Below are 14,464 nucleotides of genomic sequence, written 5' to 3'. Positions count from 1 at the left end.
GCGTTCACTTTGTTTGGCTGCTGGACTGCCTTCTTTCTTGGGTTGAGAAGTATACTCCCCATTGGATTTGAGTATCATTTCCTTTTCTTTGTTCATTCCTACATTATGTCAACTCTTGGTGGAAGAGGCCAGGGTCCACCCCAAGGAAATGACAGAGATAGATTCCGCTGTGACCACTGTGGGAGGTTTGGACACATGCGAGAGAGATGTTGGACACTTCATGGTTATCCCCCTGGTATACCAGGCAGCGGAAGAGGGGGAGCCGGCATGCACCTTGTTGCACGAGGATACACCTATGCGACCTCCATATGGACTACGAGCAGACATTGGTGTCTTGCCGCTTCCACTTTACAAGCCTCTACATTTGGCCCTTCTACTACCTCTATGTGGGTCATTGACTCGGAGCCACCGACCATATGACCGGCAAATCTCAGTGTTATGACTCTTACTCTACCTATTATGGTCAGGAAAAGGTCAGAGTTGCTGATGGTTCCTATTCTTCCATTTCTGGTAAAGGTAGTGTCCGTGTTCTCCATCTCTCTCTCTTGACTGTGTTCTACATGTTCCTCAGTTTCATACTAATCTCCTATCTGTGAGCCATCTAACCAAATCCTTGAATTGTTCTGTTACTTTCTTTCCGTCTCATTATGTTTTTCAGGATTTGGTGACAAAGAGGGTAATTGGCAGAGGCCGTGAGGAAAAGGGACTCTACCTTCTTGATACAGGTCCATCTTCTCTTACGACTGCTCAATCATATGTATGTGGGCGTAATGACAATAGTAATGTTGACTTTGTGATGTTGTGGCATCAGCGTTTGGGTCACCCTTCTTTTGGTATTATGAGGGCAAAATTACCCCACCTGTTTTCTTCCATTCCTTCTTCTCATGTCTTTAAGTGTGAACCCTGTTTATTTGCCAAACATTGTCGTTCTCCTTATCCTTATCATGGTCATAGATCTGATGTTCCTTTCCATATTGTGCACTCTGATGTTTGGGGACCCTCTCCCACTACTTCTCTGTCTGGCTATCGTTATTTTGTTTCCTTTGTTGATGACTATTCCTGGTCCACTTGGATCTACTTGATGAAACAAAAAAGTGATGTTTATGATGCCTTTAAAAATTTTTATCAGCTCATTTGTACCCAGTTTCGTACTCGCATTCAAATTGTTCGTTCTGATAAAGGAGGGGAGTATATGTATGGGGGGCTTCAACAGTTTTTTACTGATCATGGCATTATCCATCAAGTTGCCTATGTTGACACCCCTCAATAGAATGGGGTGGCAGAAAGAAAAAATCACCATCTGTTGGAAATCACTAGGAGTCTCCTGTTTGGCATGCATGTTCCTAAGACTTTTTGGTCTGCAGCCCTTCTTACTGCTACTTTTTTAATCAATCGCATGCCCTCTAAACTTCTTGGCTCCAAATCCCCTATAGACTTGTTGTCTCCCCAGACTTCTGCTTTCTCTCTTCCTCCTAAGGTGTTTGGGTGTGTCTGCTATGTCCATGTCAATAAATGTGCTCGGACCAAGCATGACCCCAAAGCACTCAAATGTATTTTTCTTGGATACTCCTCTACCAAGGGGTGTAAGTGCTACCATCCCTCTTCCAGAAGGACTTTTCTCTCCAAAGATGTGACCTTCTTTGAATCTATTCCTTTCTTTACTTCTTCTCATCATCCTCTTTAGGGGGAGAATAGTGGAAATGAAGAGGCTGCTTCTATCCCTTTCTATCCACCTTTGCTTACTTCTCCGTTTCTATTTGATATTGGGAAACACAAAGAAGGGGCTGTTGTTGTTGAAAATGGTTCTGGTAATCAGAAAGATTACCACATTACATACAAAAAAGGTGAAGGCTTACATAATACAGGACAGAAGACCTGCCAAGAGCCCTCTTTGGATCCTCATCCTGAGCTCCACCAACCTCATTCAGGTGTTATCCCTTCTCCTCCTTCTGATTTAGACCTTCCGATTGCTGTTAGAAAAGGAAAGAGAGCTTGTACTAACCCTATTTCCCAGTTTGTTTCCTATGATGCTCTCTCTCCCATAAGTCTTGCTTTCACTATTGCTCTTTCTTCTGATTCCATTCCCAGGAATCTCATTGAAGCTATGTCTGACCCAAAGTGGAAGCAAGCCATGTCTGAGGAAATGATGGCTCTTGAGAAGAATGGTACTTGGAAATTAGTAGATCTTCCCAGGGGAAGAGTCCCAGTCGGATGCAGGTGGGTCTATACAATCAAGTATAGGTCTGATGGTGCAGTTGAGAGGTACAAGGCAAGATTGGTAGCCAAAGGTTATAGTCAAGTGTATGGGATTGATTATCAGGAGACATTTGCTCCTGTAGCTAAACACAATTCTATTCGGGTTCTTTTATCATTGGCAGCCAATAGGGATTGGCCCCTATTCCAGTTGGATGTGAAGAATGCGTTCCTCCATGGTGACTTAGAGGAGGAAGTATACATGCAGCCTCCTCCTGGCTTCAAGTTCCCTTCACCTTCACCAAGGCAAGGTGTGTCTCCTCAAGAAGGCTTTATATGGTCTCAAACAGTCTCCAAAAGCATGGTTTGAGAGGTTCAGGCAGGCTATTCTGAAGAATGGATACTCTCAAAGTCAAGCTGACCATACCTTATTTACCTGGAGTGGTAATGGTACCATTACAGCCCTTATAGTCTATGTTGATGACATTATTGTGACTAGTAATGACAGTGTTGAGTTAGCTAGACTAAAGTCCTACTTGGCTCAACAGTTTGAGATTAAAGATTTGGGTCCCTTGAGGTATTTTTTGGGAATTGAAGTGTCACGGTCCAAGAAAGGCATCAACATATGTTAAAGGAAGTTTGTTCTTGACTTGTTGAAAGAGACAGGGATGTTGGGCTGCAAGCCAGCGAGCTCTCCTATTGAGCAAAATCACAAACTAGGAGAAGATTGTGGTTCCCCTCTTGTTGATGCAGGGAAGTACCAAAGATTAGTGGGGAAACTCATCTACCTATCTATGACTCGCCCATTTATTTCTTATGCAGTGGGAGTTGTGAGTCAGTTTATGCATGCCCCCAAGAGTGGGCACTTGGATGCTGTATACCGTATACTTAGATACTTGAAGTCCTCCCTAGGGAATGGACTATTGTATGCCAGGCATGATCACCTGAGGATAGAGAGCTTTACAGATGCTGATTGGGTTGGATCCATCTCAGACAGAAGATCTACTTCTGGTTATTGCACATTTGTTGGTGGTAATTTGGTTACATGGAGAAGCAAGAAACAACCTGTTGTAGCTAGATCTAGTGCAGAGGTAGAATTTAGGGCAATGGCACATGGAGTTTGTGAACTTATATGGCTGAAGCGATTAGTTCAAGAGTTAGGGTTTGCTGCAAATGATCCTATGCGGCTCTATTGTGACAACAAGGCAGCTATAAGCATTGCTCACAATCCGGTACAACACGATAGAACTAAGCACATCGGATCAGCATTTCATCAAGGAGAAAATAGACTCTGGCTGTATTTGCACTCCTTTGTGAAGACAGGTGATCAATTGGCGGACATCTTTACCAAAGGGCTTTCTTCTCTCCAGTTTGGTACCTTATTATGCAAACTGGGAATGCATGATATTTATTCTCCAGCTTGAGGGGGAGTGTTAGAGTTTATATGTTGTAAGGGTATTTTAGGGACTAGTTAGTTTACTAGTTGCCTTATATTGTAATTCTCTTTTTCCCTTTTACCTCCCTAGGGAGGAGTATGTAATTTGTTCTATTCTCATTAGTGAAGTAATATAGGTGTGTGAGAGACATTCTCTAACAGACACAACTTTCCACCGAATTCTCTTTCTCTCCATTTCTTCATCTTCCTCTTCTCTTCTTCTTCTATCTTCTTCTTCTTTCTTACCTTACATCCATTACCTAAATCTCAACTACATAACCTAACCCAAAGCTTATTTCTAATAAAATAAACCTCTTTAGATGATTTAACTGCATCACTGTCCTTTCTTCAGTCAACATCACTTTCCTTGAATATGATTGCTAATTTTTGAACGAATCAAAAGCTTATTATATTCAAGAGAATGTGTCCATGTAATCAAAAGAAAAGGAGGAAAAGGGAGAGTGTGTGTTCAGGTCCATGTTCATGAGCATCAAAATATGATACATAATATTTTAGGTTCTAGCCAAGTCGGAAGCTTATAAATAAACCTCTTTTGGTCTCTCTCCAATGAAGATATTATTGAGTTGACAAGTTTTGCTGGCTTGCGTCAGAAGTCTTTATTAGATCATATATTGTAGGTTACTGGATGTGGTTTCTTGAAATGTAATGCTAGATTTTGTAGTTCCAACGAAAGTTAAAAAAAAAAGGAAGAAAGAAAAGAACCCTGTACACATTGCTACATCCTTTCTATGGATTATGGGTTCTATTAATTGCCACAACTAGTGAGTGGTGATGGTTTGTTATGCAAAATTCTTTCTAATCTTTTTGATGCTAGACTGCCTGAGAACTGTTCTTTTTTGATTAACTCATGCTTATTGGTAAAAAACTGGATATGGTCATATTTTACTATTTTTTCTTGTCAAAATGGATTCAGCTGATGTTCTTGTTGTGATGTCCTGCTGATCATGATTTTTTTTTATTGTTTTTATTTCCATTAATTCAATGTTGCAACTATTAGTTATATATGCTGTTATGTTTTTGTTAATTTGTTTGATTTTGTTTTCTTAGATGTCTTATGTTGTCACATTTTTGAATGTTTCTTTTCCAGTGTTTTAATGGGCCACACTTGAAAAGTGCAATTTCTTTTGAAGCAGAGCAAGGATACAAGAATGCATATGGTAGAAAAATGAGGTAGAATGCTTGATGCGTTTCATAAACTTTTGTCCCCAGAATGATGCACAAGAAGTAAGAACGTGGTTGAACTTTTTAGCTTATACCATTGCCTGCAGTTTCAGCAATTTTCTGTACTCCATGCTTTCAAAATTGCGTTCTCGATCGAGGATCAAGTTTACTAAAAAGCTGTTGGAGAAAGTTAACAGTTATGGCTCTGCAAGGACCTCAGATCGGTCAAAGTTACCTCATAAGGTAGAATGTTGTATTTATCCTTGCATGGATACAATTTCGTGAAACTGCTCTGATTTTTCTTCTACCTATCAGGCTAGCAATTACACAGTTACCTATTTGTTAGACTTCATGATCATACTAACGTTTTATCTGCATGGATAACGTAACAAACAGTTATCCCACTCAATGTTGTGTACTTACACGTGAATATGGAGTAAGCTCAAGAAATTTCAAAAGCATCCCAGTTAAACTGTGGTTGTAGCACATATAAATTATAATGACCATGTAATGAACTGCTTTGATTCAATTCACTTGTGGTTGTTGGACATTCACATTATATTGTCATGAAAAGGATCAATTTTCTCTTTGGTGTGAATGTAAAAACCCTGATCACTAAAGGTTTTTGTGAACGTTGTTAAGGCGTATATTTCCAATGCAAGATCAAGTAAGCATGCATAAAAAATACAGAATCCACAACAAATTAATGAAAAGTGAAAGCACAAACTAAAATGATTGGCACCGAGTCAAAGGGGGATCCAGTGGGGCTTTGGTTTCAAGAGAGAGTTGAGGGATGAGGAGGTTGAGGATGTTGTAATTGTTCTAGATTTTGTATTGATTCTTGTGTGGGACCTGAACCCTAATGAAAGATTTGAAACAAAATCATTTTTTCATGTATCTTCTCCACCAATGGAGAAGGAAAGAGAGCAGATCACAGAGAGACCCTTCGTTCAGCCTCCATTTCCACATAGGTTAATTTAGAAAGCCCCAACTCCACCAAAGTACAAGATTCTAACATGGGAGATTTGTCTTGTGCCTGGTGCATGCGACATGTTTCAGAGGAGAGGACCTAACAGAGCCTGATGCTATCCGAGGTTCGGAAACCCTGGTCGGATTGCTTATGGGCCCACCCAAGTGACAAACAAATCAAATAATAGGATTGATGGCAATTCTGTAATTTCTGTAACAGTCCAGCACCTTATATGTAAAATAACAAGTGAGGGGGTCAAACTTGAATTGAAGTTTAGAAGTGCAGTGCTTTTCTTGAACTCAAATAAAATAGAGAGAGGATATGAATGGACTTAAGAAAGTGAGGGTCTTTTGGTAATTAACAGAAAATCAGGTCTTTACCTTAAGAGAAAACAGAATAGGGTTTCAGGTCGAAACTCTCACGGCCAGTTAGTTATTTTTGATTCCAACCCCCAATTTGGAAGATGAATGGAGGAGACACTAGAGAGATTGAACAGATTTCTCAGTCTGATAGTTTGATGGCAGCGGGGAAGAAATAAAGAACAAATTCATAAGGAATGGAGAAGGAGAATAAGAAGAGAAAGATAGGTCACACCTGAGAAAAGGGAAAAGAGAGATGGACACAAGAATAGGAAAAGAGGAAGAAGGAAGCAATGGATGCGCCAACTCCACAACTGGGAGTTCAATCCAACTCAAACTTTTATTCCATTATTCTCTGTCTAAATCGTTGGATTATGAGCATATAAATAAGAAAAGAAAAAGACTCCTACTTATTCTAAAACAGAATTGGAATCCAAACTGGACTCAATCTTCTACTCTACCAATCCTATCTAAAACTCCCATATAAAAAAATTAAAAATTACAAAATATCACCAACGTATGGCCTGATTTGGGTAAAAATTTGTTCAATGATGAACCAAACCATTGCCTTTTCTTCTTTCTATCTATGATCTGCATCAGGTCCCTTGAACCTCAAATGTGTCAAGTTTGTAGGAAGGATGTGGAATCTATTAGTCATTTCTTTATTCATTGTGAATTTGCGAAGGAGGTGTGGTCCTACACTCCTACTTCTTGGGGCTGTTCGACATTTTCTGTACTTCTCCTTTTGATATCCTTTACCTAGCTTGGTTTTGGAACTCTATATCTTTTAGTACAAGAGGGAAGACACTATGGCGATACACTAATGGGGTTAGCTAGGCTGCAAAAACTAAACACTACTAATCGCAATGAACCAAAAATCTGAATAATAGGCAGCAAAGTAAGTATACTATCACTCTCCTTCCACTCAATGGATGGGGCTGAGATAGAAAGATTATAGTTGAATGGAGGTCTTAACAAGGGTATTCTGTGGCCAAAACATCAAGACAATTGGATGGCTAGATAGGGAGGACTAAGTGTGAACAGACAATGGAAACTAGGGAAAACCAGAAAATAACAAGTAAGAAAAGGGAATAGCATATCCAAAATTCAGCCTACGTTGGTTTTCAGATGTTCTTAAATCACATACTAAACTTCAGACTCATGTACTGTTAAATAACCCTGTCACGGACATGAAACAGCCCTTAAAAATAATAGAAAGATAAAGAGAACTTGAATGGCAACAATAGAGTATTGTTAATTAGACCCACAAAGAAGTTTAGAAGTCACCTAATAGAAGGCCACGATGGAGAGAATTAGTTGCTGGAATCCTGCAGAACAGTAAGGGAAGAAAGAGAAAAGAAAAGGGAATAGAAGAAGAAGAGAAGAAGGGGATATGACCATAGGCTTCACCACCAGTCCCGAACCAAGGATTCACCACCTTGGGTTGCCAATTGTTTCACCACAAGGGCTACTCTCAGTATCACCACTGAAGAGAAGACATTCCATTGATCAAAAGCCAAAATCGTGGGCTATTGTGCCCCATTTCCTCAATTTATAATAATCAATAAACTGATTAAAAGAATAGAAACTCTTTCTTGCTACTTGGCTGCCAGGTAACTCTAGAATAAAGATTAAAGACTAGGATGGAATCCTTCTAGAGGATGTCGAGGATCCATTGCTATTACATACAAAATAGAAAGAACAAAATTAGTAACATCTACTTACTATCTATCTTAATCACGAAGTAACTCAGTACATAGAATTAGAAACTAAGAAAATAGAAACTACTAAAAGATATTCTCAGCTCCCAAATCTTCCCCCATGCAAGCTGGCTTCATGGCCCACCAAGCCATATGCGACCTAATGCTGGTTTGCACAACTTGGTCTAGAGGCTGGCTCAGTTAAGAACCAGAACCAGAACCAGAACCGTGGCTGGTTCAAGTTGGCTTCTTTCTCCTACGGTAGCCCTGTACCACATCTTACACCTTTATGGAGATTCTTTGGAGCATGTGGCAGGAAAGGAATAGTTGAGTTTTTAGGGACGTGAGTAGGATGGGAAGCAAACTATGCGAGATTATCATGCTCTGAGCATCCTATTGGGGAACTAACTGTTAGATATATGGCCAGAATACCGTGGGGGTATTCTGGACCTCTTTTCTTTGTTATTTTATTAGTTTTGTATTATGTGGTTTAGTCCCACATTGCTACCATACAGATGTTTACTGTTTTATTACTCTTATAAATAAAGAGTGCTTGGGATGAATAGATCATCCAAGCTTTCCCTAATTTTAAATCTGTCCACATGGTATCAGAGCAGATTTCGAGTTAGGGACAAAACCCCTCCTTCGAATTTCAGTTTTCTTCTCCCTCTCTCTTTCGATCTTCTTCTCTTCTAGTTCTCTCCTTCTTCTCCCTTGTTCTCCATTCCCATATAGGGCAGCACTGATGAGGTGATCATACGATCCAGTTGCTGCCCCCATTACCTCTTTTATGCACTATAATTCTGCTCGATAAGGACCTGCCAAGCCTGTCTGCGATATTGGATCTTCAGTTTTTTTTGGAGCTTGCTTCTACAACAACTACAAGGCATTAACTCCTTCCTTTGAAGACCACAAACTGCAGCAGGATTTCTTTTTTTATTGCTTCAGTTCTTATCTACAGATTTGAAGACCTCCTTGAGATCGATCCTACTATCACAGGGTTTTTTTGCAAAACCCTGACACCTATCGATCTTGGAGTTGTTGCAGCCCAGTGTTCCTGATTTTTCTGCAGGCTGTTTCTTCCAGTATAGAGGGTTAATTGACCTCAGTTGAAGCCATTTTTCTGCAGAATTTTGGACTCCTTATTATCCTCATCGATTTCAGCAATTCAGGTTTTATCAAAAACCCCGCCATTATCGATATAGGACTCTTCACTCGCTGCTGTCTCGATTTTTGGAGTTAGTTCAGCCTTCACTGAAGACATTATTGGACTTCTTTCGGCGGTATGGGTGACTCTCTCGATTCTTCACTACTTCGGATCAGCCACCTACCGATGGTCACCACAAGATCGACTACCACAGCCTTCACACCAAATCCTATTAAACTTGATGGCTCGAATTACCTTTTATGGTCCAGTGCCTCTTTTGCCATTGCTGGCCGTGGTCTCACCACCATATTAATGGCACTAGTGTTCAACCCATCGCCCGGCCCCGCTCAGGACGTGGCTTGCTAATAATGATGTTCTCATGTCCTACTTAATTGGTTCAATGACTACTGATTTGCAAAGATAACTTTCTTCTTCTAGACACAATCCGCACGATTTGGGGCTGCTTGAAGGAAACCTACGGGCAGCTTGGCAATGATGCCCAGGTATATGAACTTAGGTAGAAGGTCCTCCATACCACTCAAGGTGAACTTTCAGTTTCGAAATACTATGCTACTCTACGCAGTCTGTGGCAGCAATTAGACCACTTCTCTGACTTCCACCCGTCTAAAGTTGCTGATATTGCTTCCTATAAGAAGCATGTGGACAAGATCAGGGTCTATGATTTTTTGGCTGGCTTGAATGTGGAGTATGATCCAATTCGTGTTCAAGTGTTGGGCCATAAGCCTTTTCCCACACTCGAACAATCTTATGCATTGGTTTCATCTGAGGAGAACCGTAGGGCTGCCATGTTGCACCCTCCTATTACTGATAGATCAGCTCTCAAGGCCGCTGCCCCGACCCCTTCTCGCACCTAGTGGCACTGCTTCTCTTGGTGATTCTACTACAGGGATCGTTGTTTGTGAGCACCGTCACAAACCCTATCACACCAAAGAGAAGTCGCCGGAAACTTCATGGGAAACCGGCTGATTTTGAAGCTAAACGGCTGCCAAGACAAAGATAAAGACAAAGACCAAGGCCCATCGGGACCGAGATCACATTACAACCCCTACTATCGACATGGTCTATCCCAGGATGATCTACAGCCCTCCTACGTATGCTCAGGGACTTCACGCTGCTGCCTCTACTACATCGCTCGCCAATTCCTCGCTCCTTCGGTTCACACTTTGCCGTTAGGTATTCCATTTGTAGGTCATTGTGTTTCGTGGCTTCCCATCCTTGGATCATAGATTCTGAGCCACGATCATATGACCGGTTCCTCTAGTCTATTTCACGATATTCTCCCACTTCAGGAAAGATAAGGTCAAAGTGGTGATGGGTCCCTTTCTTCAATATCCGGAAAAGGACTCATCAACGCACTTCCTCTCTTCCTTGTCTTCTTTTACATATTCCTAATTTTACTACTAACCTTCTTTCCATTAGTAGTATTACTCGTGATCTTAATCGCAAAGTCATTTTTTTCCATCTCATTGTGTGTTTCAGGATCTGGACTCTGGGAAGACGATTGGATTGGGTAAAGTGCATGGTGGCTTGTACCTGCTTGATGACGGTCGCTTCTCTCCACCACCATTGCCTTCTCCGCTGCATCAGAACTCCTTGGTCTCTTCTGCACTTTACCAGTGGCACTCTCGGTTAGGTCACCCCCCTTTAGGAATTTTAGCTCATTTATTTCCTAGTTTGGTCACCCTACATACTAAGGATGACTTTTTTTGTGAGGCTTGTGTTCTGGCCAAACAGACACGTTCAACTTATCCTATTTCCAATAAAAGGAGTTCTTCTTGTTTTAATTTGGTACATTCTGATGTTTGGGGCCCTAGTCGCAAGCCCTCTATTTCTGGTCATCGCTGGTTTGTCTCTTTTATTGATTGTCATTCTCGGAACACTTGGGTATATCTTTTGCACACTAAAAATCAGGTTTTCTCATGTTTTCAGCATTTTCATAAGATGATTCAAACTCAGTTCCAAGCTACTCTCAAAATGTTGAGAAGTGATAATGGAACCGAATTTACTGAATCACAATTTCAAAAATATTTGGCTGATCATGGCATTATTCCCCAAACTAGTTGTGTTGATACCCCTGCCCAGAATGGTGTGGCAGAAAGAAAAAACCGCCATTTGTTGGAAATGGCCCGGGCTTTGATGTTTGCGAGGAATGTTCCTTCTCAATATTGGGGGGATGCGGTTCTCACTGCCGCCTATCTCATCAATAGGCTCCCTTCTCGGGTTCTTAATTCCCGTACCCCCTCTGATATTTTACTGGGCCATTCCTCCTTTATTGTCCCTCCCAAAGTATTTGGGTGTGTGTGTTATGCTAGGGATACCAGATCTCCAGGCAAGCTTGAGCCTCGTGGGCTCTGTTGTATTTTCTTGGGTTATTCTCCAACCCAGAAAGGTTATAAGTGTTACCATCCCCCTTCCCGTCGTACCTTGGTGAGTATGGATGTTGTTTTCCATGAGACCCTTTCTTATTATTCTTCACCACCTCTTCAAGGGGAGAGTTCTAGTGAAGATGTGCCCTTTGAGATTCCTCCACTAGAGGTTCCTCGCTGTCTCTAGCCTCCTTTCCGGCACCCACGGCGCTGCCCACCTCCTTTGACGATGCCCAACCTCCTTTGGATGATGTCCAACCTCCTCCATGTTCCTCCCTCACCTAATGGGAATCCTTTACGGGGAGACCTTAGAAAATAGTGTTGTTAATGTTCCTATTCGGGGAGCGACTCATCCGAGAACTATTGGTGAATTTCGAAGAGAATTGACAATTCCAACATACTCACCTACACAAGGGGCGAACCAACGAGGGCATGCATCCACTTTAGCACCAATACCCATCCAATTGCGGCTCCAGGATCCATCCTCCATCTCCTGGTAATCCCTCTTCTTCGACCTACCTATTGCTCACCGCAAAGGTACTAGGACTTGTACTTTACATCCCATATCTCGTGTTGTTTCTTATAGTTCTCTTTCTCCATCTTTTCGTGCTTTTGTATCTTCTCTTTCTTCTGTTTCGATTCCTAAAACTTGGCGGGAAGCATCTACAGATGGAAAGTGGAAGGCAAGAATGTTGGAAGAAATGAGAGCACTACATAAAAATAATACATGGGAGCTTGTGACTCTTCCTCCGGAAAGAAACCAGATTGGATGTAGATGGGTCTTCGTGGTCAAACGAAGAAGCGATGGTTCCGTGGATCGATATAAGGCACGCCCTGGTTGCAAAGGGGTTCACTCAAACTTATGGAGTTGACTATCGAGACCTTTGCACCAGCGCGAAGCTCAACACTGTCCGGGTGCTATTATCTGTCTTGTAAATCTTGGGTGGGATCTTCAACAGTTAGATGTAAAGAATGCCTTTCTCCATGGGGAGCTTGAGGAGGAGGTATATATGGACATTCCACCAGGCTTCTCGATGACAGACCAAGGGCAAGGTCCGTGAGACCAGCGTGCACTTTATGGGCTGAAACATCACCTAGGGCATGGTTTGGCGATTTCACAAGGCTATGATTTCAGCAGGTTATAGGCGAGTAATGCTGATCACACTTTGTTTATCGACGAGTTGGTGACAAGGTAACTCTTCTCATAGTCTTTGTGGATGATATTGTGGTCACTGGTAATGATGGTGATGCTATCAGGGATTTGAAGCTCCTCCTTGGCCGTGAGTTTGAGGTCAAAGATCTTGGTCCTCTGAAATATTTTCTAGGGATAGAAGTTGCTCGCTCTTCAAAGGGCATCTTTCTTTCTCAAAGGAAATATGTCCTTGATCTATTAGTGAAACAGGGCTGCTAGGTCATCATCCTTCGGATACTCTTATGGAAGCTACTACAAAACTTAGGGAGAAAGAAGGTGAGCCTGTTGACAAGGGTGTTTATCAGCGGTTAGTGGGCAAGTTAATCTACCTTTCTCACACACGACCTGACATTGTAGTTGCTGTGAGTTTGGTGAGCCAGTTCATGCATGATCCCTATTCCTCTCATATGGATGCAGTCCGTCGTATTTTGAGGTATTTGAAGTCTGCTCCAGGAAAGGGCATCCTTCTATCTCCCACGGGTCACCTTAAGATTGAAGCTTATACTGATGCCGATTGGGCTGGTTCTTCTGATAGGAAATCTATCTCTGGTTACTGTTCCTTTGTTGGTGGGAACCTTGTCACATGGCGTAGCAAGAAGCGAAATGTTGTGGCAGGTCCACTTTGAGCCGAGTTTCGTGCGATGGCCCAAGGAATTTGTGAACTTCGTGGCTTAGAGGATTATTAGAGGATATCGGTGTTGCTGTCCATCTTCCCATGATGCTTTATTGTGACAATAAAGCAGCCATTAGCATTGCTCATAACCCTGTCCAGCATGATCGTACTAAGCACGTGGAGGTTGACCGACATTTCATCAAGGAGAAGCTTGAGGCCGGCCTCATTTGTGTTCCTTTTGTGAAGTCTACTGATCAACTGGCTGATGTGTTCACTAAGGGACTGAGTAGCAAGCTGTTTCATCCTATCTTAGTCAAGTTGGGCATGCATGATATATATGCTCCAACTTGAGGGGGAGTGTTAGATATATGGCCAGAATACCGTGGGGGTATTCTGGACCTCTTTTCTTTGTTATTTTATTAGTTTTGTATTATGTGGTTTAGTCCCACATTGCTACCATACAGATGTTTACTGTTTTATTACTCTTATAAATAAAGAGTGCTTGGGATGAATAGATCATCCAAGCTTTCCCTAATTTTAAATCTGTCCACACTAACCTAGAGAGTTTCAAGGGTATTCCTTTTGACTACATCTTGAGGGAGTGGGGAAGAGGGGTAAGATCTTGACTTTTCGAGGAAATGATAGTATATGGATAAGTGGCATTATATAGCTCCTTGGTAAAATTAAATTTTGATGCTAGCAACGTAGGCAACCTAAGATTTGCAGGGATTGGTGTTTCATTTATAGATCATTTGGGAAACACTTTGTTATTGGACCTCGAGATGCTAATCCACGAAAAACGATACGAGAAATTCGAAAGAACTTATATACAGAACGAGGGCGACCAATGGAAATACTTCGCTTTCGTACTTGTGCAAAGGAACTATTTCTTGGCTAGAGTCCTGGTCCGTCACGCTAGAAGTCGCGGGTTTGAACTTTTCCTGATGGAATAAGTTGAAGTTGCGGGATCCTGGGGACAACGAGACCGCAACTAACGGCTGTGCAAATTCGAAACTCTTGATGAACGATGGCTTGCAGCTCAACAACAACTCAAGTTATATCAAGCTCGTATGACAAGGGCTTTCGACGTAATTCGAGTGAGATTGTCATGGCGCAAAAGGCCCTGACCCACCACCCGACCTTGATCCGGCTTCTGGCCTCACCCTGGGGGATATTCAATCCTATCATTTCACTTGGCCCTGCGTAATAGACAAAAACACCGAAAGAGGCAATTTTTCTCAGTAATGGACTTCTTTTCCCGGGTGCTCAAAGCATGTCGGGGGCTG

The 14,464-nt window shown here is 41.9% G+C and overlaps 1 protein-coding gene across 3 annotated transcripts in view; it reads left to right on the top strand.

The window, feature by feature from the left end:
• The window catches only part of LOC122644647 (ATP-dependent DNA helicase homolog RECG, chloroplastic), a 133,882-nt gene that overhangs the window by 15,412 nt on the left and 104,006 nt on the right, over nt 1-14,464 (top strand). For all 3 annotated transcript variants that reach the window (XM_043838034.1, XM_043838036.1, XM_043838035.1), the window contains 2 exons: nt 4,737-4,819; nt 4,918-5,053. In XM_043838034.1, coding sequence (XP_043693969.1) covers nt 4,737-4,819; nt 4,918-5,053 — 219 coding nt within the window. The remainder of the gene's footprint in view (nt 1-4,736; nt 4,820-4,917; nt 5,054-14,464) is intronic.

The sequence above is a fragment of the Telopea speciosissima genome, chromosome 11 (genome assembly GCF_018873765.1).
Source record: "Telopea speciosissima isolate NSW1024214 ecotype Mountain lineage chromosome 11, Tspe_v1, whole genome shotgun sequence".
Classification (NCBI taxonomy): domain Eukaryota; kingdom Viridiplantae; phylum Streptophyta; class Magnoliopsida; order Proteales; family Proteaceae; genus Telopea; species Telopea speciosissima.
This window is presented reverse-complemented; position numbering and strand designations above follow the sequence as displayed.